This window comes from Cydia splendana, chromosome 10 (assembly GCF_910591565.1).
Source record: "Cydia splendana chromosome 10, ilCydSple1.2, whole genome shotgun sequence".
Classification (NCBI taxonomy): Eukaryota; Metazoa; Arthropoda; class Insecta; order Lepidoptera; family Tortricidae; genus Cydia; species Cydia splendana.
In genome coordinates, this window is record NC_085969.1 from 10927869 (window position 1) to 10953441 (window position 25573).

At 38.2% G+C, this 25573-nt stretch overlaps 1 protein-coding gene across 1 annotated transcript in view; it reads right to left on the reverse strand.

Moving 5' to 3' along the window:
- Window positions 1–16446: 16446 nt before the first annotated feature.
- Window positions 16447–25573, reverse strand: part of LOC134794309 (protein couch potato) — a 228705-nt gene continuing 219578 nt past the window's right edge. The window contains 5 exon segments of the mRNA XM_063766073.1: window positions 16447–20323; window positions 20795–20999; window positions 22720–22913; window positions 23656–23825; window positions 24702–24846. Of these exon segments, the coding sequence (XP_063622143.1) occupies window positions 20288–20323; window positions 20795–20999; window positions 22720–22913; window positions 23656–23825; window positions 24702–24846 (750 nt within the window). The 3' untranslated portion in view covers window positions 16447–20287.

Below are 25573 nucleotides of genomic sequence, written 5' to 3' on the forward strand. Positions count from 1 at the left end.
TGGCGCATAAGTATAGGTACATATTTCATTTTTCGATTAATAAGCAGGATATATTAATGTTCAAAGTACTTACAAGAAAATTATTACACGGCAAATCCGTAGTCAACTCGAGAAGTGGTAGCCACATCGCCGTTATCGTCACTCGAGTCTTGATCGGCAGCGGCCCATTTGCTGCAAGATATGAAATTTTCTTGACAGCAGTTTGACGCGACGAGAGATGACCATAACAGCGTTTATCTACGTTGCACCAAACCTGAGTTCCAATAGGTACTACCAGGGTTCAGCATCAGCTATCTTGGGTAATGCTCTACCATGTGATCATCATGACGAATCGGGTGTCCAAAACAGCGCGTGCCTATGTTGCACCATGTAACCGGCTAGCTAGAGCGGTAAATGAAAACTAGGTTCTTTATAGTAAATAATATAATATGAAAATATGTACAATAAAATAAACTAATTTCTGTCAGTACTTGAATCTAAACGAATAAAATATCGTCACTGGCCTTAACGTTCTTGAATCCCATTCTTTGTCGAACCGTACGATCAACTTAGGCCGCGGGTGCGAAAATCAGCTTTGGCAACGCAGGCTCAGCGAGGTCCGTGGGTAAAGAAAAGCTTCAGCAGCAAACGTCCAAATAATAAGCAGCAACAGTAATAAGTAGCTCTTCAATTTAAAGGTAGAAGGAAGGGCTGGAACAATCGTACGTTCTTAGACTTGTAGTCGAAACCTAACCCAAGCCTTATTCCGTTACGAGAACCAGTGACGTACATTTCGTACAAATAAGACTTGGATTAGGTTTAATTTCAACATAAACCTAAACTTAATGCTATATATGCAATTATACAAACTTTACCTGCATTAGTGGCAGCCCTAGTATTAAACTTTATCACTAATTATAACCATACAGTCGCATTAAAATAATAATTACAGAATTGTGCTATATCCGACAACATTTCCAAAGGAAAAATTTAAGAAGAAGAAACAAAAGACGGCGAAACCCTTAGTTTTTTATTTCCAACCGGCCAGTGCGCGCGGTGGCTGTACATGCAGATTTGCCATGTTACAACCAAACCTGAGTTCCGCTAGGTACAACCAGGGTTCAGCATCAGCTCTATCTTGGGTGCTACTCTCCTAAGTGCTCATCAAGACGAGTCGGATGACCAAAACAGCGTGTGCCTATGTTGCAACAAACCTGAGTTCCTTTAGGTACAGCCAGGGTTCAGCATCAGCTCTATCTTGGGTACTACTCTCCTAAGTGCTCATCGAGACGAGTCCGATGACCAAAACAGCGTGTGCTTATGTTGTATTAAACCCGAGCTCCACTAGGTACTGCCAGGGTTCAGCATCAGCTATCTGCTAGCAGGCGCCAGCAACATGCTGAGGTGAGACCATTTCGTGGCACTTTTTCTTTTTTATGTTTCTCTGTATAAGTTTTTATTTTGTGTTTGTGCTCACGAATAAAATTATCTGAGGAATTATCACTATTTTAAGGTTAGGCTACAGGGCAAACCCTTAACCCGATCGTCTTTGTTTTAGGCTCAAATTGTAGCTGACTAAATTGTCCAGAGCCGTTTTTCTCAAATTTCTGATATTATTCTTCGTTTCCAAATTATCGAGCAGCAAAATAAAAAATTCGGAAAAAATTGAATTTTATTTTCACTATTTCGACCATAACTTTTTTTGTTTTTGACTTTCTCGAATAATTATTTTTGCACCTTACAGCTCTCGTGATTATGCGTCTTTTGAGCCTATTTTTTAATATCATATCTTCACAACTTTCCGAGATATAAGGGGATCGCACATTTTCGTGAAATCGGACCCTATACTGGAGCGAACGAAAAGACATTTCCAATGTCAAAAGGAGGTAAGTTTGGCTTCGCTGAATCCTACCAATATTTATCCGTAAATTCTGTAGCAGGCAACCGGGTTTATTAAACGAGATACAAACACCGAATTTAAATAATAAAACGCAAACGATTCAAAACATCCGCATCCCAGTTGTTATAGAAAGCTATTTCTCTGTTCCCTCGTCTTTCTATTACTCATATTTCATATGGGGAGCTACTGTTTACTCTGGGTCTGCACGTTCTTAGAATAATCGTATGAATTTAATATGTACAAGTACCTATTTCGCGTCGGTTATATTAATGTTGATTTTCAATTATACGTCTGATTTCCTAGAATATTATTAATAAAATTGGCTAAGGTAAATACGGGTAAATGTGGCTTAAGTACGGGTAAGTGTGGCTTAAGTACGGGTAAGTGTGGCTGGCCTTCACATTTGGGCCTGTTAACACATTGATTAGTATTTATTGCGAGTTACGGAGGTAGATGTGATTGCAATAGGCTAGATGACAAATTTTCATTTCTGGTATCAATCAATCAGGTTTGTTTTTAGGATCAAATGTCTATATGGGACCCATTGCATTAAAGCAATACAAAAGTCAGAAATGATAGTCAAAGTCCGACAGTCGTATTTCACTCGCGAAACGCCCCTATAAACAAAACGATAAGTGTCCGTGACGTCAAGGTCACTGAGAGTCCATCTTGAAGTATGAACTGTAAAAACAAAACAAGAAAATTGCGCTTTTGTCGGTGAAATATTACGTTTATGGATATAGTTGCTATACAATCTTTTTTTGGATAAAATGTGAGGAATCCAATGGTATCCTTACTTATTTCGTTTTTGGAAGTTAAAAAAAAAACTTAAATTTTGAAACTTTTATGATGCTGTATTTTTTTCGTATTATTTCCATATATTTTATTAATATCCACAATATTGTGAAAAATTGCTCATTTGCTATCTATTTTACTAGATTTTGCTATAAAATTCAAAATGTGTCATGATCCCTATTAAATGTTATGCTTATTTCCTTATTTTGCATTCAAATAATCTTCTATACTTGTCTAGTTTTGTGACAGTTTATTTTCAAATTCATTAAAAAACGGATGCATTTCGCTAACAAATATACCTACACAGAATTGGCTAAGGTTATATCGATTCTGCCAGTGTCAATAAATTTTGTTTGGAGCTAGCTGGCGATGCAATTTTTGTAAAAGGAAAAAGAAAACTTGTTATTCGACAATCAAGCCGACGCTGGCTCCGCGGTATTTATTCTTTTCACATTCTGCCCTAATTTATTGGGAACAAACAACGCCATTCGGGCGATAACGAGATTTAGATCCGTACTCAGTTCAAGCAAGTCCTTGGCGAGATAATACATATTGCCATTGATTTTAGCTTACGATACATAATAAGGTACCTAACTACAAGTTGTGATACGTGAACCATAAAACTAAACTTATCACATCCTTATTTCCGCTTGGGTCAGTTAGAGAAGTGTCATCTATTATTTCAAGTATGTAGCGTTATTTGCGTTTAGCACTTTAACCCCTCTAAGTATAGAGTAATATAAGTAAAGAAATAGTGGTAACTCCGTACATCAGTTTTCTTACCAAAACGCGCGTTATTTCTAGTCGTATTATATTATTCTATATGCCTCTAAGAGATACCTTCTTACCTAAGTTCGCCTCGCGACTTTCTTAATGTACCTACATCTGATATTATCCATCCTTGCTTTGTACAATAAAGTATTATTTACTTACTCAATCCCATCTATTTATAACGACTTCAAAACAAGAGGAGGGTTTTTGTCGTGAAACTTGTTTAAGATTTCGAATAGGAATTCTTTTCTGTATTTATAAGAGCCTTTTTCCTTCAGTAAATAATTTATGGTTTTGCCGTAGGTAAAGATAGTTTACTGAAAGATTCTTAATGTTTCTTGAATTTTTTTGTCTGAATGCAGGTCACCTTCAGTTCAGATACAGCTAATTTACGCTGTGTCTAAATTTATGCTAAGTTTTCGGGCGCGATAGTCATAACAAGTCTGACGTAAGCGGACTCAGGCCGTAAAATCGTTCTGATTAACATTCACGAATCTGGCTTAAGGTTCCATATTATCTCATACCCATGTTATTTTATTTATTTCTTAATATTATAAGACAATTTTACACAGATTGACCTAGTCCCACAATACCTAAGCTCAATACGGCTTGTGTTGTGGGTACTAGACGACGATATATATATATATATATAATATATATATTACATATACAACCCCCATAACTCAGGAACAAAATTGTTATACTCACAAATAAATGCTCTAGGTTACTAGGATTCGAACCCGGGGCCTCCTTCTTCGTAGTCAGGGTCATTGCCGACTAGGCTAGGAGGCCGTTGATAAATGCCCTTAACAGGTACCTACTTACTTTCGAAACACTAGCAAACCTCTGTTATTTAAAATATGGTCCATTTGTTTGTCTAGATCCAATTCATTATCAGTACGCTGCGACAGCACACATTCAGTTCTACGTGACTGATAGTCGGTCCGCACGAAGAAATACGATTTCAATCTAATATATATGTACCGGTGGTGAAGCGCTGGTGGCCTAGCGGTAAGAGCGTGCGACTTTCAATCCGGAGGTTGCGGGTTCGAACCCCGGCTCGTACCAATGAGTTTTCGGAACTTATGTAAGAAATATCATTTGATATTTACCAGTCGCTTTTCGGTGAAGGAAAACATCGTGAGGAAACCGGACTAATCCCCATATGGCCTAGTTTACCCTCTGGGTTGAAAGGTCAGATGGCAGTCGCTTTCGTAAAAACTAGTGCCTACGCCAATTCTCGGGATTAGTTGCCAAGCGGACCCCAGGCTCCCAGCATGAGCCGTGGCAAAATGCGGGGATAACGCGAGGAAGATGATGATGTATGTACCGGTGTCAATTTTCCATTTGAGAATTGATCTTTGTAATTCGTGAGTGCGCACTTGTGGTGGGTACTTGATATTCGTACTCGCGCGGCCCTACATTTCACCAGACCACCGGCTGGCCTTAGGATCCTTTAACTTTTTTATTTCATGTAGGTACGTTTTTTGAAAACCCCTCCAATTTAGAATATACTTGTAGTAGTTTTACTACTAAAACAAGGTGAACATTTCACGCAATAATAATTTTTCACTGAAATTGGTCAATTAGGTAGGTATGCATCATGGTAAAAATTCAACATAAAAGTAGGTGTGTCCTATTCTGTTGAATTTAAACACTTTTGACGGTATCATAAATCTATATGCGTTTGTATTTTGTTCCTTTCAACGATTCGATTTACAAATGTTTTTCAATAAAATTATTCAACAGTAGGTACCTACCTAAGTATGCGTGGATTAAAAAAAAATGTTTGATGTTTCACATTTCATTCTATGCTGGCATTCGGTTCCTTTGAATGCATTTCAAGCACAATTCTAGCCAAAGGAGTCATGTTAGAATTATAAAATGTTGTCACTATTCGTTTGTAAGAGTCGGTCGACAGCGCTGGCTTCCGCAAACAAAGACACCCGACTCGAGTGAGCTGTTACTTTTTGCTTTCGTATGTCATGTCGCATGACCTAAAAAAGTTTTTAATAGGGTATCTAGTTAAAACCAGGGAAACATATAACTAGGCATTGCAAACGTGCAAACGTTTCTAAAACGAGAGTCTTTGTTCCAGTGTACGTTTTACTAAAAAACCATTGCGAGCAGCACTGATAAGTTCTTGTTCAACAATTGATCCTACAATCAGTTCAGCTGGTCGATACATTAGCCATCTTTGAAAAAATATTAAAACATGGCTTTTTCCCCACTGAAATACCAGTGAAGGGACAGTAATACAAATCGACTAAGTCGATAGTCCGATATGGTGCTGCACTGAACCTGCCTAAATCGACTCGTAAACAAAGAGACCAGTTCACTCTACATTTCGTTCGTTGGTCGTGAATCGTTTGCGAGTGCGGGCAAATCGAGTTCTCAGCCTAATATCTGCCCATCGTAATGTAACCTAGAGACCCGTAAGAAATATACCTGATTGATAACGGCTTTATGCTGACTTGTCTAAACCTTTTTCATCAGTGTTCGGTAAGCGGTGGAAATTACACTTGGTTCTCTAGTTTCACCTTTTTATCATTCTAGCCAGATTTGTATGACCTTTGTGCGTTCGACTTTTCCTCCAGTGTTTTGTTTTATGTCGGACAACGAATCGCCATCGATTTAACAAATGAAACGAACTTTGCGTTATCGGAAAGAGCATCCGATGTATACAAACGAATTCAATTAGCTAAAACACGTACGGAATGAACAACCTGTTTCAATAAACAATTTGATTACTTGATATCGACCTCTGTAATGAAATAGCGCGTGGCTGTTATATTACAGCAGCTGTTCCAGAAGGTTACCTATGTTTTATTAAACATTTTCATAGTAATAGGCTTGAGTGTGGCTACGCACGAAACGAGAGTCATAATATGTAAAAATGTCAGCACCATTTAGTATTCTTATCCATATATCCTTTTTTTGCTTGTGGGTGTAATGATCGATTTGTTTCATATTTCTCGCTCAGAATCGCGTTACAATACCATTAGCCCTAGCATTTTTTAAAGATTGAGCATGGCACAATGTTAGCTAGCTTGAATCTGGAACAGCCAATTATGAAAAAATATACATACACATTGACAGCAACGGACAAACCTACACTTGTTTCTTATGCTGTCGGTATACTGTCAGAATCAAGTGTTATATATTGACCTACTGAGCACCGAAATCGACACAATGTGCCCTTTGTTTGCCGCTTAGTTATATTATAATATAGGTAGTAGTACGAGTATAAATAGTTCCAAATCTACGAAGAAAACATGTAGTTAAGAATTTATCAACACAGGAAGCCGGCCGATTGTAACTAAAATATTAATGTAATTTTTATCTTTATTTGATACCTACTTACTACTCGCTCGTAAAAGTGTAAGTTCTAGTTTATGCGCTCTGAACATCTAACAATAACAAAACCATAGCTAATTTTGATATCTCAAAAATCTCAATGTCGCTCTCTGTAATCTTAAATGAAAGAAGGCATACTTTATTTTTCACGTTACACAGGTGCGTTCACACAAGCTGACGTGTAATTAGCAACAAATTGGGTTGCCCCAGTTAGCTACACTTCGCTTTATGACGTACAGACTCCTTTTGAAATCGTCGCCTTTTGATGTTTCAACTACTTATTGGGTGATTTATCGCTCATTACCGCGAGCCGAGACCTCTGTTTATTTAGAAAACCTAGGGTTATTTAGGTTAACAAGCTGGAAATCATAATTTAGTTTTCGGTACATTGTACGTCGGCGGGAGTTGTGTACGTAGTGTATTTGGATGATGTGAAACTGATAAATCTCCGGCAGCGGCACCAGTGTTCCCTGGAATATTCCTACTGGAGGACTTTAATTTTGCAATAGGCAATGTTAGGAAAATTATCGTTATGGTATGTGTTGAGTAAAAACCTTTCTTCTAATAAGGTACAATTTTGTCAATCTATATACTGAATATACATGTTTTAAGTACCTATTACTAGTACAAACAATTTGAAGCCAAATCTCTGATTTTGCTGTCGAACTTGTTGTTATACCTAGTATTCAACATTTTTCATAATTTGTGAGTATTCCCGGTAACAAGGATAATTATGAAGCATAATTTCGTAAATGGAAACCCTGCAGTACTTCACTAGCCGTAGGTAACGTAATAGGAAAAATTTACGGCAGCCGCTTAGCCGACCCGGAGCGTTCCGGCTTCAACAAGCAAATAAAGATTTAGGAAGTCGAAACTGAAGAAGTTAAACATCTCGATTCAAGGGGCGACTCCCAAGCGTGCCATTTCAAAATGTAAAGAGCAAAGACAACCCTCTAACACTCTTTTTACAAGACAGTGCGAGCGATAAAAAATTCAACACGCGATTCCGTTTTTTTCCAGTACCGCCGTGACCTTTTTTACGACATTACCGAGCAGCAGTTTTTTTCATAAGCAGATTGCATGTAAATGTAACCCTTCACGTCATGACTAGGGATAGGGGAAAACATTAAATTCATTAATATGACTTTTTACTCTTTAAATAAATGAATGAAGATCAATATCTTATAATAATTTTCATCATCATCATAACCTAAGAGCTTTGCTCTTGTCGGTGGAGTAATCGCCACTCATTTCTTTCTTGTGCCAGTCGTTTAATTTTCTCATAGGACGCATTATTTATTATTTGGCTGAGAAAAGTAATTCTAGGTCTCCCTAATAATTTAATGTTACCTCATTGTTCCAACGCGTAAAAGCGCCCTCAGGAGCTGTGGTCTAAGTATTAAGTTACTAAATACTAGTATATAAATCAAATAAGCTACTGTCTTCCAGAACTTCAGAATTATTTCTAACAGACCTTAGATTTTATACTAAATAAACATTATTATGTTCACATACGAGTATTTACGTATACTTTTCATGTAGCTTTTGTTCAGCGACCGTAGACCTAATCTAAGGCAACGTTTTACGACGGCGCCCGATCTGAAACTAATAAAAGTAGTTGGACAGCACACGTGTGGCCTGTTCTTGGCCAACTTTTTATCTCTTCGCCTTACTAAGTTATTGTTGCTATTTCATTTTATAAGTCCAGTTTACAGCGGTATTCTTTTGCCAGGTCTTGCGTCAGATATTACGTCGTATTTATGAGGTCTGCAGCGTTGTAGCTTTATGATCGAGTTGGGAAGATTAAATCATGGCTGAGCTCACAACAAAGTGAATAATAAAGTCGTTTAATAAATAAATGCACTATGCAACGGCAAAGTAGATTTCTAGACGTAGGTAGTATTTCTTTAAGGTGTTTTGGTGTAGTATTTTTATCGAAGACGATTATGTACTAAGCGTTTTTTATTTATAAACAAGATATATACAGTGGTATTACTAAAATAAATTAATAACTAGCTTAAATTAGCGTTTTTCTACTCGAAATAAAATACCAAGTCATTGTAAACCTATATCTACTGGTAAGAGGCTATAAATCATAAACTGTGCCATCTCTCTCTGATAATGTGGAGGTATTTATTGAATGTAAATTAAATTCTATGTTGTATTTAATTGCAGATCCTGATTAACATATACATATTAGGTACCTACATATATATTTAATATTAAGTTCTATAGTTACTAAATACATTTGATACCCAGCTACGTCTATGTATACTTTATATAACTAATCTTTACTTATCCTGAACACGTTCATTTATGTAAACGAGCATTAACTCCTCAGCATTTTTCGCTATCCAAAACCAGACCAAGCCATTCAATATAAAACCGAACGCCAAGAATTCTTCAGAATCAATGAAATAAATTTTCCTAGAATTAATCCGATATGAGAGTGGTTACGTCTTTGATGTGGCAACGTTTCAGAAACATCTGGGATATGTCTCTCACACAGAGATGGGCATTAATCGATTAATTTTTTAGTTAACTAATCAATCGATTAAAAATATCAATCGTCATTTTTTAATCGCAATTAATTTAGTTGCGATTAAATTAGTTGTGAGAATGTACAACTAACAACTAAATTAGTTTTAGTTTCAATCGACTAAATTTCACGGTTAAATCTATATTAAAACAATGTCATCGATGGTTTTTGCATTTTTTATTTAACTTGCAATATGTAACTAAAAGTTGGTATGTATGTACATTGAAGGTACTCGTATGTTGTACCTGTGTTGGTTTGGGTAGAATCTTGCAGCTTTTTTCGAAGCGGATACCTTCAACCGATTGAGCTAAAATTATGTATACACGTTTAATTTGAAATGCTTGAATGACAATGTAATATTATGGGCAATTTTAAGTATTATTTTTACGATTGACATTGATTAACAACAAAATACAAAGTTTTATTTATAAAATTGTGTTTTAAGTGTCAGTGCATAAAGTACCCAATTTTTATTTACCCTTAGATAAGAGGCATTTTACACTTCATAAAAATGGTCAAAATATAGCAAGTAACACATGTACTATTTCATTTTTATACATGCGTTAAGATGTCCTTTTCTTTCTTTTTTTTTTTACGTTGGGGAAATGCGTTTACGCATGCCACCTGGCCCGGGGGACCAGGAGCGATGACGGACTAACCAGTAATAGGACTACCGTCTAAAACCACCAACGAATGTCGACTCCGCCTTGTAGAGGAGCGCCGCAGGATCACTATCAGCATTCGACTGCGTACGCCCCCGGCGGCCGGCCCATGGGCCGCAGGCGATTGTGGATGCCAGTTGGTAAGGCACCCCTAGTCCTGTGAGCCTTTAACAGCAGGGACTCCCCCCGGAGCCCTGTACAGCCCACTACGGTGGAGGCAGCAAGTGCGCATAGCGCCTGGCTCATTCTCGCGCGTCAGGGTCATTCTCGCGCGCACGTTCCGCTGCCTCCTTCTGTGACATTATCTGGTTACTGAAGGAGGCCATGGATTTCCATGCCTCTTCGCTGTCGAGCATGGCATTAACAACGCTCGGCAACGAAAGGTCTGCTCCTAGTATTGCCTGAAGGGTGGTCCGCTGAAACCTCCATGCAGGACACTCCTCGAGAGTATGACGCGCCGTGTCTACCTGCGCGCCACACTCATGGCACATGGGAGATTCCTCCCTCCCTATGCGGTGCAGGTACTTACCAAAGCATCCATGGTCATTAAGTATCTGCACCATGTGAAAAGTCAGGGTTCCCTGCCGCCTTTCCACCCATCGTTCCAGATGCGGCAGTATAGCCCCTACCGTTGTCCGCCCATACTCTGCTGCGCCGAGTTCTACCCTCCAGCGGCGAAGTGTCTCTACTTGGGCTAACGCTCGGATGTTTCGCACTTCTTCTTCTTCCGGGAATTCTGCCGCCGCTCTTCTCCCAGCCCTGTAACGGTGGACCTCCGCAAGAATGTGAGCTTGCAGATGCCAGCCTGCCGTCTGCAGCCAAGATCGTTGCCGCTGTAAAGGATACCGTCCGATACCCGCGGATGGCTCTCAATGATATTGCCCTCTGTGGCCTGCACAGTAGAGCCCTATTTTCCGCAGAAAGGGCAAATGCGTTAAGATGTCCTAATCTGCTGGCTGTCAACATAGCCATACCGAGGTTTTCCATTTAATTTGCTTCTAACATTAGTCGCGGAAAAAATAGTCTAACTAATTAGTCGATTACAAAAATTAGTTGTCCGTAATCAATCGGCAACTAATTTAGTTGCAACTAAATTAGTTGCACTCTATACAACTACGATTGATCAGTCGTCGTTTTCAATCGTCAGTCGCAATTAATTCTTTTAGTCTTAATCGTTAATCGTTAGTCGATTACATTTTGCCCATCTCTGCTCTCACATGTCGAAGCGATCGAAAGATCCCCGATTTACGGATCAACGTTCTGTTTAACGTGGATTCCGAACACTCGACTGTATATAAATAACGTTGTCGCATGGACTTATGTTGTCGGGGGCGATTTGGAACAAATCCTTAATGGTTTGGTAATAGGTAAGCTCTTTTATTTTGTTCGTTTACTTTACTAAGCTAAGCCTGCATGACTTTGTTTTGTAATGTGGTGATATTAATCTGGGAGCGTATTAAAATATACAAAATACTACAGGGTGGAAAGATAAGTCGGGCCCTGGAGGGAAACTACCTTAAATCCTTAAGATGGCTCATTTTACTTAAAGGAGACATTCCTTTATTTTTAAAGAGAAACAAAACTGCATTCAAAGTATTTTTCTTTTTTTCTTCAATTTGGCTTGTCTAAAAAAATGAGTACTATATATTAGATTCTTTGGATATTTTGTACGACAGACGAGTGTAAGACCGAATGTTTCTTGGTGAAATATTATCATTAACATTAACTGTATCGACTAGTAGAATAAAATTGCGAGTTTTTATTTTTTGGATTTTTTTGTCGGTTCGAGTCCCGGGCGAGGCAAGCGAGTTTTAGAAAATCTTTGAATGCAGTTTTGTTTCTTTTTAAAAATAAAGGAATGTCTCCTTTAAGTAAAATGAGCGAGCTTAAGGATTTAGGGTAGTTTCCCTCCAGGGCCCGACTTATCTTTCCACACTGTACACTGATTTTGACATCACATTATTTTGCGCACGCACACATCGATACATGCTATATACTTAGCTCACTACAGATTTCTTTAATCTACCTTTACACCTTGTTACTTGTAGGAATTTAAATATTTGACAACCGCCAAGGGGCCGTAAACTCCCCCTAGTAATCATCTTGAGGTCTATTTGTCAAATGTATGCTAAAGAAAGTCGACTATGTGTTGTCTACACAAGGTCCATAATCAATTAAACTTTGCGATGACGAAAGGCAAAGTTGAATGCGGTCACCTTAGCCAGATAAACATGTCACGCGTGCATTAAATACGAGTTAATTAAAGTGTCGCAAACTATCCCAATGCTCGCAGTGGGGCAAGTAGGGCAAAGTTGGTAAAGTTTGCGCCCATGGGGGCCATAGCCGGGGTAATGAGATGCCGTAAAACTGTTAAAACACTGCGTTTAAGAGTTTTTTGACGAGTGATAAACTTGGTGCTCCTAATGAGAACTGAAAGTCGTGCGTAGAGTAAGATAGCGAGTCTTGTGTGTACAAATTTAAATCTAAGTTAGGTGAGTTAGGTAGGTAGGTACTGAAATTGAATGACGGGTTCACTTTCTACATGAACCTACATAATTTACCTAGACAAAACACTAGAACCTATGTACAGTCACCTGCAATAATATGTTACTCTTCGAAGGCCGCAAAAATATATGACACGCTCTTATGGCTCTACAAATAAGATCGTGTCAGATATTTTTGCGGCCTTCGTTGTGTAACATACTATTGCAGGTGACTGTACCTACTTGTTTTTTTAATGTCGGTATAAAGTTATCGAATCGAAAATCATGTTACACTTAGTACGAATACTAAGGTCTATCTACAATGTAAACTTGACACTCCATTGTACAATAACAATATTCCGAGGCAGATTCAGTGCTATTACTGAATCTGCCTCGGAATATTGTTTGTATTGTATCTATATAAATAGGTACTTGTAACTCGCATTAGGTACGAGTACCTATTACTACACCTCGTCAGACTTCAACGTATCAATGTACGTATCCACTCCCCTTTCAACTATTGTGATATTAACGATTGATCACATGATTTTCAAACTAATTTGCTGCGAGCTCCTAATGGGCTCACAGTAAGTTTAACTGTCTAAATATATAATTACCTGCTCCCCTGTGGCTAAGCACCGCGCATATGACTTGCTAGTTCCAACACTTTCCACACAATATAACTACTGAGCAGTAAAAACCTAAAGTCTAACTTCATTGCTCCAACTTATGAGTATCTTATACTTAATTAAGTATTAAGTACATGGTCAGGTGCAATGCATATCGTGAATCATAATACCTATTGTGGCCAAATTATATTAATTAGTGGCGGCTTAAGGGAAAAATTAACGGTTTAAGATGTGTTATTTATTTCATTCAACGTAGTGTCGAAAATAAAGAACCACACTACCTACTTTGAAATTTATACATATACACTCGGGAGTGGCAGGCCTTTTTGGGGTGAGATTGGCTTCCTTAAGTCTTCGCCGAACTGTCCAAGAGCTCACTGGTTGCTCTCGGTCCTGCATCAGCTGCTGCTGGATGTCAAAGCCGGTACGGTGTCGATTACGCAGACCGGCCGCAACAATGAAGTGGTCCTCTCTCCTCAATGTGCACCTGGGACGGCCAGATCCAGGTTTCTGAGCAAGCCTTCCAGTCCATGTGAAATTTTGGTAGACTCTGGAGACAGCAGACTGACTTAAATTCAGCTGTTCAGCAACTTCACGCTGCTTAAGGCATTGATTCAGCAAGACGATGACTTGGCTGGCTTCAGGTTCTGTGGTGTCCATTTTAACCAGGTGATTCCAGTGAATAATAGATAGATAGTAGATATGCACACGTCAACTTCTGATAAGCGACTGATAAGAAATAACGGGTTAAATCGGTTTTTATGGCTCTCAAAGGGGCTCAACTCGTGCGTAATCAAAGCAGGTAAAATCTAATTTTTTACAAAAATAACAATTACCTGAAAATTACCTAACCGATTTTATGGGTTATTAATGTATTTGATAATTTAATAAATAAACAATAATATTGCAATCTCACTTTTACTAAAATATTGACCGTTTTCGAAAAACTCGACAAAAACTAAAAAATGCGACTTGAGTCGATTTTTTTGCTCCCGAGTGTATACATGTAAGTATATTTTGCAAGAAGTCACAGCTTTAGTTACTATTACTAGTAGGTAATATCACGATAGCTTACTCTTTTAGGAAACTCTATTATTTCCTATGTGTTAGCATTATTTCCAATGTATATTATATAATAAGTGTCTGATTGATGAACCAAATACTAGAAGTCGTTAAACTGGCTATAATACTCAGTACTACCCTATCAAGTTAGCGCGTCGTACGGTATTCAGTATACATGCAAGGCTTTCTATTCAAACTCCATCTAAGTCTGCATCAATCTTGTACTTGAGATGGGACGGCTATCTCAAGAGCAGCGAGATAGTCTGACGTAATGCAATGATGAGTAGCTATTGAAGCAATTGATTTTATTAGCTAGTTTAGGTATAAGTACAAAGTTTCTTTAAGCCAATTAGCGGCTATAAATAGATCACCTTTGACTATTGTTGTTGTATATGTAAACATATAAGTAACATAAGTAATTAACGTTACGTTTATTTACTTACCAGTTATTAACCTACAATGTATAACATTTTTATTCAATTTAATACTTAACCTTATCCGTTGACTCCTGCTGTTTTTCTTCATTTAAAAAATAGACACATGTACACCTGAAGACCATGAAATCTTGTCTTGTACATCGAGCTGAAATCTCTTTTCAGCTCCTTTTTTAAGAAATTGACTAACGCTTGTTTTAAAATCATAAGTCTTTGTATAATTGCCACTTCCACTTAAGTATTTTCAATACACTAAAATGCAAGGTCCCAACAGAGGTTTATTCTCATATATTATTTACCCGCAAACTTGACATAGCTTCAAATTGTCTATCAACCTCGGAGTTGTTTGAGCGATGGTCTCCAAGAGACTTGCCAAAACTTCCGTACTCATTTATTTATTGGCACCAACTTGCTAAACAAAGTCCGGGATAAAAGAATTCGTAATTTATAACTTATACAATTCTTGACAAGGCACTAGGAAGTTATTTTCCAACTACGGGAAATTTCACACCTTAAGAAAGAAGTGTGTGGAATCTGTTCCATTAAGGTTACTAAAGTGTTATTCTATGGAACTTGCTAACAATGTAAACAAACCGCCATATTGAAATTGTCTCTGGATGATGAAAGTATATGTGATAGGCGACCTCTTTGTTTTATATTGCAAAACTTATCTAGTGACCTATGATAGGCATTAGATAACCTATAGGTGTTTTTTATTGATGGTGGTATTAAGCCCTTTGATTTTCTATATTAACAAAAACAAAGTGAATTCGATATTTCAAAGACGCTGCCCAATCGTATTATACTTGTAATATACTTACTTGTAGTAATGTCAAAGAATTTAATTTCCGACCCATTTCGTACGTTGTCACAGTGACAATCAATATAAAAGTCCCTAGAGACCTCATACTCGTACTACCTATTGCCACCGTGACAAAGTACAAAATGTGTAGGAAATTTAATTATTTGACTGTACCTTTTCTTTATGATTAATAACAAGGAACCACAGGTAGAAACCAAAACCATCTGCCAATTTCTGTATTACCATTCGGTTATTTCAATAACCGAATGGTAGGTGTAATACAGAAATCATACAAAAAAGAAGGAAAAGGATAAATTTATAAATGTTGATACTTTTTAAGTTTATACTAAAACAACTAACAATAATTTCGGAACAAAAAAAGGGATAATGCGAGTATGAAGTTGAAGCTACTTGTAAACCAGCGTCGAGAAATAAACAAACAGGAGTTTATTTTTTAATATTGTTTATTCCCAATCTTTGGACCCTATAATGCTTTAAAACTAATTTAATAACAGAAATACAACACCGCCGTAAGTTTATCAATACCTAGTCAATGAAATAATGAAATATCCTAGCATTTTCACTGATAGTTGTTTCTGCATTCTGTAAAACTAATTTAGTTTGACGTTTCTGTAGGAACCGTAAGAATAAGAAACATTGAATTTTACTCTTCAAAATCAGGTTTACAGAAAGCAGCAGTAAGCAGTTACGTCTACAAAGCAAATTTTAAAAGCTCAACTGTCATAATTATATCTAATCTGAGTTATCCTAAATAAGGTACCTTCCTAAGATTTAGTACTATTCTGATTACAAGACTTTCAAATAAAATAACAAAATATGTATTGCTTTTTAAATGTCACAACTAATAAACGTCGTAATTTAGGTACTCAAAGGACAGAATTCTTCTCGTAAAAGAACGTTTAAATGATATTGGCTGGGCTCTAGAGCGCAGGTTAAGAATTCATGAATGGTATTATATTAGGCTGCCGCCGACATGAATTCATAGCGGGGTACCGTTGAATAAAAACTTCGATTGAGGATGAGCTCAAATTTATTTGAATTAACAATGACGTCTCCAATGCCACAATACTCCATGAAGTAAGAAAAGAAATCAATGAACATCTATAAAAGTTATAATAATTATAATTAAGCTATAGTTATCACTATTTTTACAATGTCATTATGTTTTTTTTCTTTAACCACAATAACACCTTACCATTCTGCTCTAAAAGCATTTAAATGATTCAAGTCACACAAATCTAACAATTAATTACTTAGCTATATAGTTTGTATTGTTTATTTTGCTCAATATACAAATAAGTTTCAGTGGCATCCTACTCCTGCCACCGTTAAAACAAGGACATTATAATACTGAATCTGAAGCCAAGTGTTAAAAATAATTTGGTAATTAAGCCATAATTATTAGTTTAAAATAACAATAACATTTAAAATCTATAATAGCGGTAAAACCAAAAGTAATCGAAACTTGCGCGCCACTACTCGGATACTATTCTGTGAGTCACGTCGAAACACAATCTAGTCGACAACATTACTTTGACGTACGAAAACAACACTCAGTATTTGATACTCAAAACATCTATTTTGTTGCTTTATTCTATTCATATGTATCTCTTAGATTATTAGTATTTAACTAAATTTATTAGGGGCACAGAATTGATATGTTTCCGATGCACGGCGTTTGTGTGATACCGCTTCACTTAACCTAAGTTGAAAGGCGCTGCTACCACCCCTACTCTACCCTATCACATGCGGGCCAATGTCACGCTCTCGCCCTCGAGGCTGCCTAATAACGATGATCCGAATACCATCTTTTCGATTTCACAGTAAACGTTTACAAAATAACGTTGTAAGAATAATTTCGTTCTTCTATTTCAAATAGTATATTCCGCAAGACTAAATAAATATATATTATATAAAAGTCTGAATTAAAATTTGTTATAAACAGTTTTAGAACTGAAATTGCAAGCGTTAATGTTGACAACTGAATTCGGTTAAATTTTGAATTTGGCGTGACATGTAGCCGATTGCATTATAAGTAATAAATAGTAGACAAGATACAGAATAAACGTCTCTATGAAACCGCTCTTTACTCTAATTATACATTAATATTACACGATGATATGTATCGAGTAGTCCCGCAAAAGGTGACGTAGCCGTGTCCTCAGCCACTGGACGTCTCTTACGCGCTATCTACGGTTGTTGGACGGAATCATGGCGGCGGCGGCGTCTCCTCGCGTCCACGCCACCTCCGCCGCCATCTTGTTTATAACAACTCTACACAAAATGGCGACCGGAGGCGTTGTAGGCAAATCAAAACTATTGAGGTTCATTGGTGACTTGCCTTGTCGTTTAAGTTTACTTTAATAACAACACCGAAACCGTCACCAGTAAACCTGAAAAATTAACAACAGAAAAGAAATAAATAACTTTTCGTTGTATTTTTAAGTCTGTTTCCGAGACCGCCGACCGCCGAAGGTATGGGAGATCACTACATTATTTATTACATAATTACTTACGAATTAGCATTAATCGAAATAAATAAGTAAACATTGACTTAGCTTAATCATTAAAACCGACAATGAATTTATTACGAATAAATATATTAAAGAATTCGAGATTTAGTTAAAGAGTGATTATAATTTTTTGACTGATCTGATAATAAATTGCCACACGATAAGTTTTATTATCGTCCAACCGAATTTCTCGTAAGACGCGTGTCCTCGATGTTGCAAAACGTTATTGCCAGTACAGGATTGTCTATAAAATACAAATTTGGTACGGTCTGAGGTTAGTATTAAAAATTATGTATATCCTTTATCTTTGGTCTATACGTCACGACGCTCGGTACATTGTGAAGTTACAGTCACTATAAACAACGTATAAAATTTTGCTAAGTCAAAAATTGACAAGGTTTCTATTAAATATTGACTAAGAAATTTTCATAAGAATTCACATGCGGAACCTCCGCCCGCCAAGCGCTCGCCCGGCGGGGTCGTGAATCGTCCATTTCCGTCGCGTCAACGTCAAACAAAACAATATTCCAATATCTTATTACAATAGCCTAAGCAGGGATTTTTTTTTACTTTTTTTATATAATTTTTACATGTTTACATCAGCAGAATATGTCACTAATAGGTACCTAAATAACATTAAGATTTCATTTTTGGTTTATTGCTATCTCGCACTGCCGTGCGCTCGGAGCGGGCTCCGGTGATACATTTCAGTAGGTAACTAGTATTCTGTATGCGATAGTCAACTAGCTAAAAATAAAAAATATATTAATCTTCCATTTGATTAACCCTTACCTTTCAGTAAATTTAAAATTCATTACATTGTTTCATTATTATTAAATTATTAACGTTCATTAAATAGTAATGTAACTATGTAAATTTTCTACAATAAATACCCTTATCTAAATTTATGGTATCGACCTAACGATTACACAATAAAAGTAACTACTACATTTAAAATTAGATTATTACCAAAAAGCTCGTCAAAGCATGCAGATAGAGTAATTGTTTCACTAATCGGCGTCGGCGCACCCGCGCGGCGCCAACTAATATATCATTACAATTAATTAATAGGTATAATGATTACATTTAAGTTATTTAACTCTCATAAGGCCAAGGCTAAATTCTCGCAACAAGACTGAACCGACGTCGGCCGGTCGCACCGCGCCCCGCTTTACTGTTATTTCCCGTTTCCCTACAGTCCAACTCTCAAACAAGAACATGAAGTGTAAAAATATTAAAACTTCGAAGGATTAGGGAGTAGGCAAGGCACATAGAAAGGAATATTTGTGTGTGACAAGTGGAGAACAGACGGGACAGGTGGGAGGGGAGCGGCGCGGGCGTGTCGGTGGCGGCGGCGGCGCGGCGCGGCGCGGCGGCCGGCGCGGCAGCGAGTCGCACTCCACAGCAAGCGGCACCAAGGGGCGTCCCTGTCCAGTCGCGTCGAGTATACTCAATCTTTATAATTATTCCGATAACTCCATTTACAGAAAGAAGGGACCATAAGACCAACACTAGAGTGCCAGCGCTTTAACGAGTGATTGAACAATATAAAAATTACTAAGAAAGTATTAGATAAATATAATTTGAAATAGTTATGAAATTCATTTAAATACGCTAACATTATTGAGGCTAAAACAAAAGCATCGTATTTATTACATACAACTTCTTTTTAAATCATTTAACTTGAAATATTATTTAACAAAACGTAATCTTTCTATGAAGGGCACCTTTGGTTTTTAGCTTATTCGAATGAGATTTATCCTAAAATGTTTAATTTCTGTTATTACACTATAATTATAAATCCTCTTAGCTGTTTGCATCGGTCTTGCAGAAACGAATTCGCAATAAGTTGTAAATAAATCTTATGTTACACATTTAAAATAAAATATCGACAATAAATAAACAATAAAGTTTACACCAAGAACTAATCATTTAAATTAATAATTATAAACATGTTTTTATTATGAACGGTAAACAATAAAACTGGAATGTTAATATTAATGCAATAAAATAACCCTTTGTGCTAATTTTGGTATAAATTAAGACACCACACCCCTGACGCTGATTTGAAAAACAATAAGGAGATGAGAGCATTGCCATCTACGAGTAGGCTAACAAAACCTGTTATTTAACACGGAAGGACCGGCTTGTGTATTTGTCTGGTTCTGTATAGCCTACGAGAAGGTGTTGTCGTGTCGTGTTGAATCTTGATCCTAGCAGCCGTAGTATTGACAATGGTTGTAGCAGTAGGCTCCATCTCCCGCGGTTCCGATGCGTCGAGGATCAAGAATGCGCGCCCCTCAGTTCGCTGGTTGTCAAGTGCCGAGAGCAACGAATGAGCTAATGCTGTTCGCTCTCTTCTCCGCCTTTGGCTCCCTGGTAAACGACAAAAATGGTTATTATTAAAAACACGACAAAAACAATTGTAAATATAACTCATAGTAAATTATAGATTTTATTAAAACTAAGCAAGCATTTTGTGCGTTGTGCAAGGTGAAAAATTAGTGACGATTATTGCATTCGAAACCCATATTATTACTTTTATGTTTGTACGTAGATAAAGTTGGTCTTTAATGGACCTTTAGGTTAGCCTAAAATCAGGTGACCATTCAGTTTCATCTAAAATTCAAAATTAACGAATATTCCAATTATATGGGATCCAAATCATTAAAAACGCCTATAAGGTGCAGTTCCTTCCTGTGTGACCGTCTTACCGTAGCGACAATTACAGATTATAATGAACGAAAAACTAATCAACGTAAAACGGTGGTACCTACATTGTAATAATAAAATTACGTCGAAGGTTCTGCACCCTAGTAATATTGTGAACATAGTGCGCGTGCGTACTTCGTGCGCGAGAATCCAGCCGTTGTGTGCCATCTTGTGCCGCGCGTACTCAAGATGGATGGCCCCCTCAGAGCTGAGAAGCAGCGCGCCCTGCAGCCGCGCGAGCGCGGCGGCCGCGTCCGTGGGACTAGCGAAGTCGACGAAGGCCACCGGGCCGCTGCCGCCGCCGGCCGTCAGCAGCCGCAGCCGCGTGAATCCCGCGCAACTGTCACCCACTATCTTTAGAAGCGCCCGCTCACGCCACCCACCAGATTTGACAAGTGTGTGTTGTTGGTCGTGCCCGATTATGGCTTCCACAACGTTTTTTTTAATTCAATCTACAGCTGGTCAATCTTGATCCGGTGTGTTCGAGTGTCATAGCCCGAAGGATCAAGAACCTGCTTTAGGTACAACCCATAACAAGGTTTTTAAAAAATACTGGGGGTATATTGTTATGCCTTTGCCATCTAGTATACCCGATTTTGTAATTTTCCAATTTTTATAACGGACGGTACTTTCTAAAGTAACCTAATCAGATTATCTTTAAACATTCAATATCATCAACTTCATTGATCATCTTTAGCTAAAATTTTTATATTAAATAAACTGACAACATAGTGACTTCTGTGAAAGTGCAATCTAGTACATCGGAAACGAAAGTAAATGGCTTTGTGTGTGTGGTGTGCTGATAGTTATGGCTAGTCGTGATAGTGTGGAGCAATACAAGTGATATTACACTGTCATGCTCGGTGGGTGGAACGAGTGCAGGCATTAGTTCTGACCATAGGCAAAATAATAGTAAGTCGAACAAAGAGGTGCAAAATAATGTTCTCGTATTTTTTTAATCAGCATTTTAGATGGGACTCTGTAAAGCCACATCAAGTACTGTTGAAAACACGCCAACAATATTACACTTTACTATACTTTTTTGGTGCAACTCAGCTGAAACGTCGGAATTTAAGGTAAAAACTATGAAATTATATCACGGTAGACCCGTTTGTGTAATTAAATACGCCAACAATATTTACCACCACATTGTACATTTTATTATTTATTTGTCTATGATTCTCACACAAATGTATTGCAAAATAATATTAGTCGTCACTGAAACGACATATCATCGCAATAGTTCGTGTCAGACAATTTACAAACAAAAAAAGTAAGACCTAATTATTTTATACGTGGACGACATTGTGATTTCGGTGAAACATGCACTGTGGAAGATTACATAGACATCATTAATTCTGATATATTCATTCTGATTATTCATCACATTTGGACTAATACTTTAATTTGAACATTAATCGTGTGTGGTCATGCACGTGACATTCACAGTAGGTAGCGATTTGGACTGGAAGATTGAAAGGTAATACTTTCTATTTATTTTAGTACTATTGTAGTATGTATATGGAGCATTCCACGGGCTGTCCCGTACAAACGCATTTTATTTCCTGTGTTGCGACTTTTTTTTCGGCATTTAAAGCAGGCGATTATTTTTCTGTGCATATTTTTGACCATTTGTCATAGAAAAGGAAACTCCTGCAAATCTTCAGAAAATTTGCGTTTGTACGGGACAACGGTAGACAATCTCATGGAATGCTCCATATTATGGATAGTGCCATCCACGTATTCTTCCTTTAACTATTAGGAAGGAAAATAAGGAGTGTGGCGCCTTTTCGTTTACAATACTGTTCATATATCTCCTTCCATAATACTTCCAGTCTAAATTTTTTTTTACATTCATATAGGATAGGCATCGTTGGCTGTTCAGCATCTTAACAAGGTTGCAGTTCAGTCTTTACTAGGTTTTACAATGAGGATCTGCAGTGAAAGTTTGCAATGAAATGCAGGAACATATATAATTTAATAAGTACGCACACAACCAAAGATGCTGAACAAACCAAATCTTGCTCGGTCCTCTCGTATATACGAATAATAAAGCTTACCTGCTGAATATCTCCTTAAGTTCATGTTCGGAGACGAACTGTCCGAGGTTAGCGACAAACAGCGTGGAGCAGGGAGGCGCGGGGTGCGTGGGGTGCGCGGGGTGCGCGGGCGGCTGCGCGTGCGACGGCACGGCCGCGCCCGGCGAGCCCAGCGCCGGCGCCGGCAGCACGCAGGCGCCCAGCGTCAGGGGGGTCTGCCCGTTCAAATACTGACATTTAATTGAAGCTGGCGAGCGTTTCAAGGGTCAAGTACTTATTTACTCTTCCTAAAGGCTTATTCTAATTGTAATAACAGGAGCCGTATTCTGATTAATTCATTTGTCAAAAGTTACATTTCTTCAACCAGAAATGACACTTTTGACACTGACACTACTGACAGGTCATATCCATAATAATTCCAGATCAAATTAATTACCTGTTGTTACAATCAGATTAATTACGCCTCCCAGGTTATGAATTTGATCTGGATTTGTTATAGATATGATCTCTTAATGACAGATCATATCCATAACAAATCTAGATCAAATTTATAGCCTGTTTTTACATTAGTCCTGGTGACACTAATCGTCACAATTCAACGCTGTGTTCTATAATTATCCGCTAATGCAAGAACTAAGGATAAGAGTAAATATTTATTAAATAGGCACCTTTGAAACATCTGAAAAGACTCCCATCAGTGAACACGATATCTCAACATAACGCTACAAAGTATCAGCTACGCGCTACGGCGTAACGCTACAACAAGGACCGCATAGTGAGTGAAATCCTTAAATTTCACAGTTTAGAAAATCTACTCATAATGACAAACATTGTTGTTAGTAAAATACATAGACATTTTTAAAATATTGTTTTGTCAAAAAAACTACTTTGAGCCATTAAGGGCATTATAACTGACTTTTTGACAGACAAGACCGAGGTGATGAAAAAGATACTTACGTGGTGTGGCCTATCGGCGGCAGCTAGTCAGAGGTAGGAGCGTACAGGCGCCATCTGCGGGTGGATGGCCGGGTGCACGAGCCCGTGCGAGAGCGTCGGCAGCTCGCCGCCGTACGCCAGCGGGTGGTGCCACAGCTCCCCGCCGCCGGGGAAGAACGGACTCGCTAAGTCTGCGCAATCGTACCACGTCACTATCCAATACAAAAACAACTCCGTAAAAAAACAATTAGCTCGAGCTGTCTCGCTAACTATGGAAAATCATTATTTACAGTGTGCTCGCTCGGCCTTTGTTCTCCAAATACTAGAATCCGAAACAACAGATTCGCGACATACATAATAAGTTTTAAAAAATCGACCGACTTTATATCAACCTTTTTAACATTCATGTAAATGTAATATTACCACAGGGCCAGCCAAGATGACAACCATTTAACGAAGACCTTTCGTCGAATCAGTCATCGCGATACATGGTTACTTTTTGGCGTTTTTACGATTAACGATTATCATCTAGGCAACAGCCCCTGATCAAAAATATTGCCATTCGGATTAATAGGATCAAGAGAACTAAGGTTCAACATGTTTTCACGGCTTGCACAGTTGAATGTTGTTACATAAAGTATCATGAAAACATGTGGTAGTGTTAAGAAACCGACAGATCGATTGTTTGAAAGAGCTTCGCGGAGCTAGGCCTTGCGTGGTACGTGTAAGCGATCACAGATACTTGCCCATGGCGTTTGCTCGACACCCCAAAACGAGTAGGTAATTACTTATCTGCATTACTAATTTTAAAGTGCAAGAAAAACACTGAATTGTAAGCTATTATATATTTATGTATAGGTGCTGGCGGTTTACTTGTGAAGGGAGGTTTTAAAGTCACAATTAAAGATAATTGAGAAGGTCTCGACTTTACTTCAGTAATTGATAGTGTATTTTAGGGTAAGGCTATCACGAATCGCGAAACGATGAAAGAGTGGGCGGTCGAGTGAGGTCTGAAGGTGTGTGGGGTCGAGCAGCGCCGGGCGGTGTGTGCGTACTGCGGTACTTACGTCCAGTGAGTGGGTGCATCAATGCAGGGTGTGCAGCTGGCGCGGCGGTGGCAACTGCCGGCTTCGGCTTGCTGACCTTCGTGTTGCTTTTAGCGAACTCCAGCCGAATCGTTTGCGGCATGTCGGGGTCGAATCGGACGCCCTGCTGTGAACAGCCGCGAGCGGCGCGGCGCTCCGATATAATGAAGATGGAAGGCTCGGTTGCCGCGTGCCCCCTAACTATGTGCCCTCGGCGGCGAGGACACGCATCACGGTATATCGGGAAGAGGATACTGCATTTGGATGAGGACAGCCAATTGTGTCTAATACAATCTAATTGCAATATCCCCCAGCTTACTTATATTATACTGTCTGTGAATCAATTGGACATATACACCCATTTTTAATGCAATTTATCAAATTAACAATTTAGTAGGACGGGTCTTTGGACATGTCTAGAGATTCGCGCCTGCTGCCAGGGTGACGGAACACAGTGCTCGGGACGTGACATCAAAACCTGTCAAACCGTGACATGCATTTGCGTATTTACACGTTAAATATTGGTCACACGGCGCCGAGCGCGGCCCACTGATGGCCCGATGTGGTCTATTCGATATGTGCATGGGTTTAGCATAACTTACGATGCGGTTACTCGAGTTAGGAAAATGTTATTCCAAGTCTACAATGAGATATTATCTATAGTGCTCTTTGGCTGTGTTGAGGCATGTGATGAAAGAGGTTTAGTAACACCGTGCGTCTTACGATTTGTTTAGTATATACAACAGCAATTAGGTTTCCTAATCTTATATCTCAGTCTTTTCCAGATATATTTTTGTTGTTAGAACATGTTAATGTGTTTGAAAGCATTCATACTTGTTATAAGGCATTGTGTG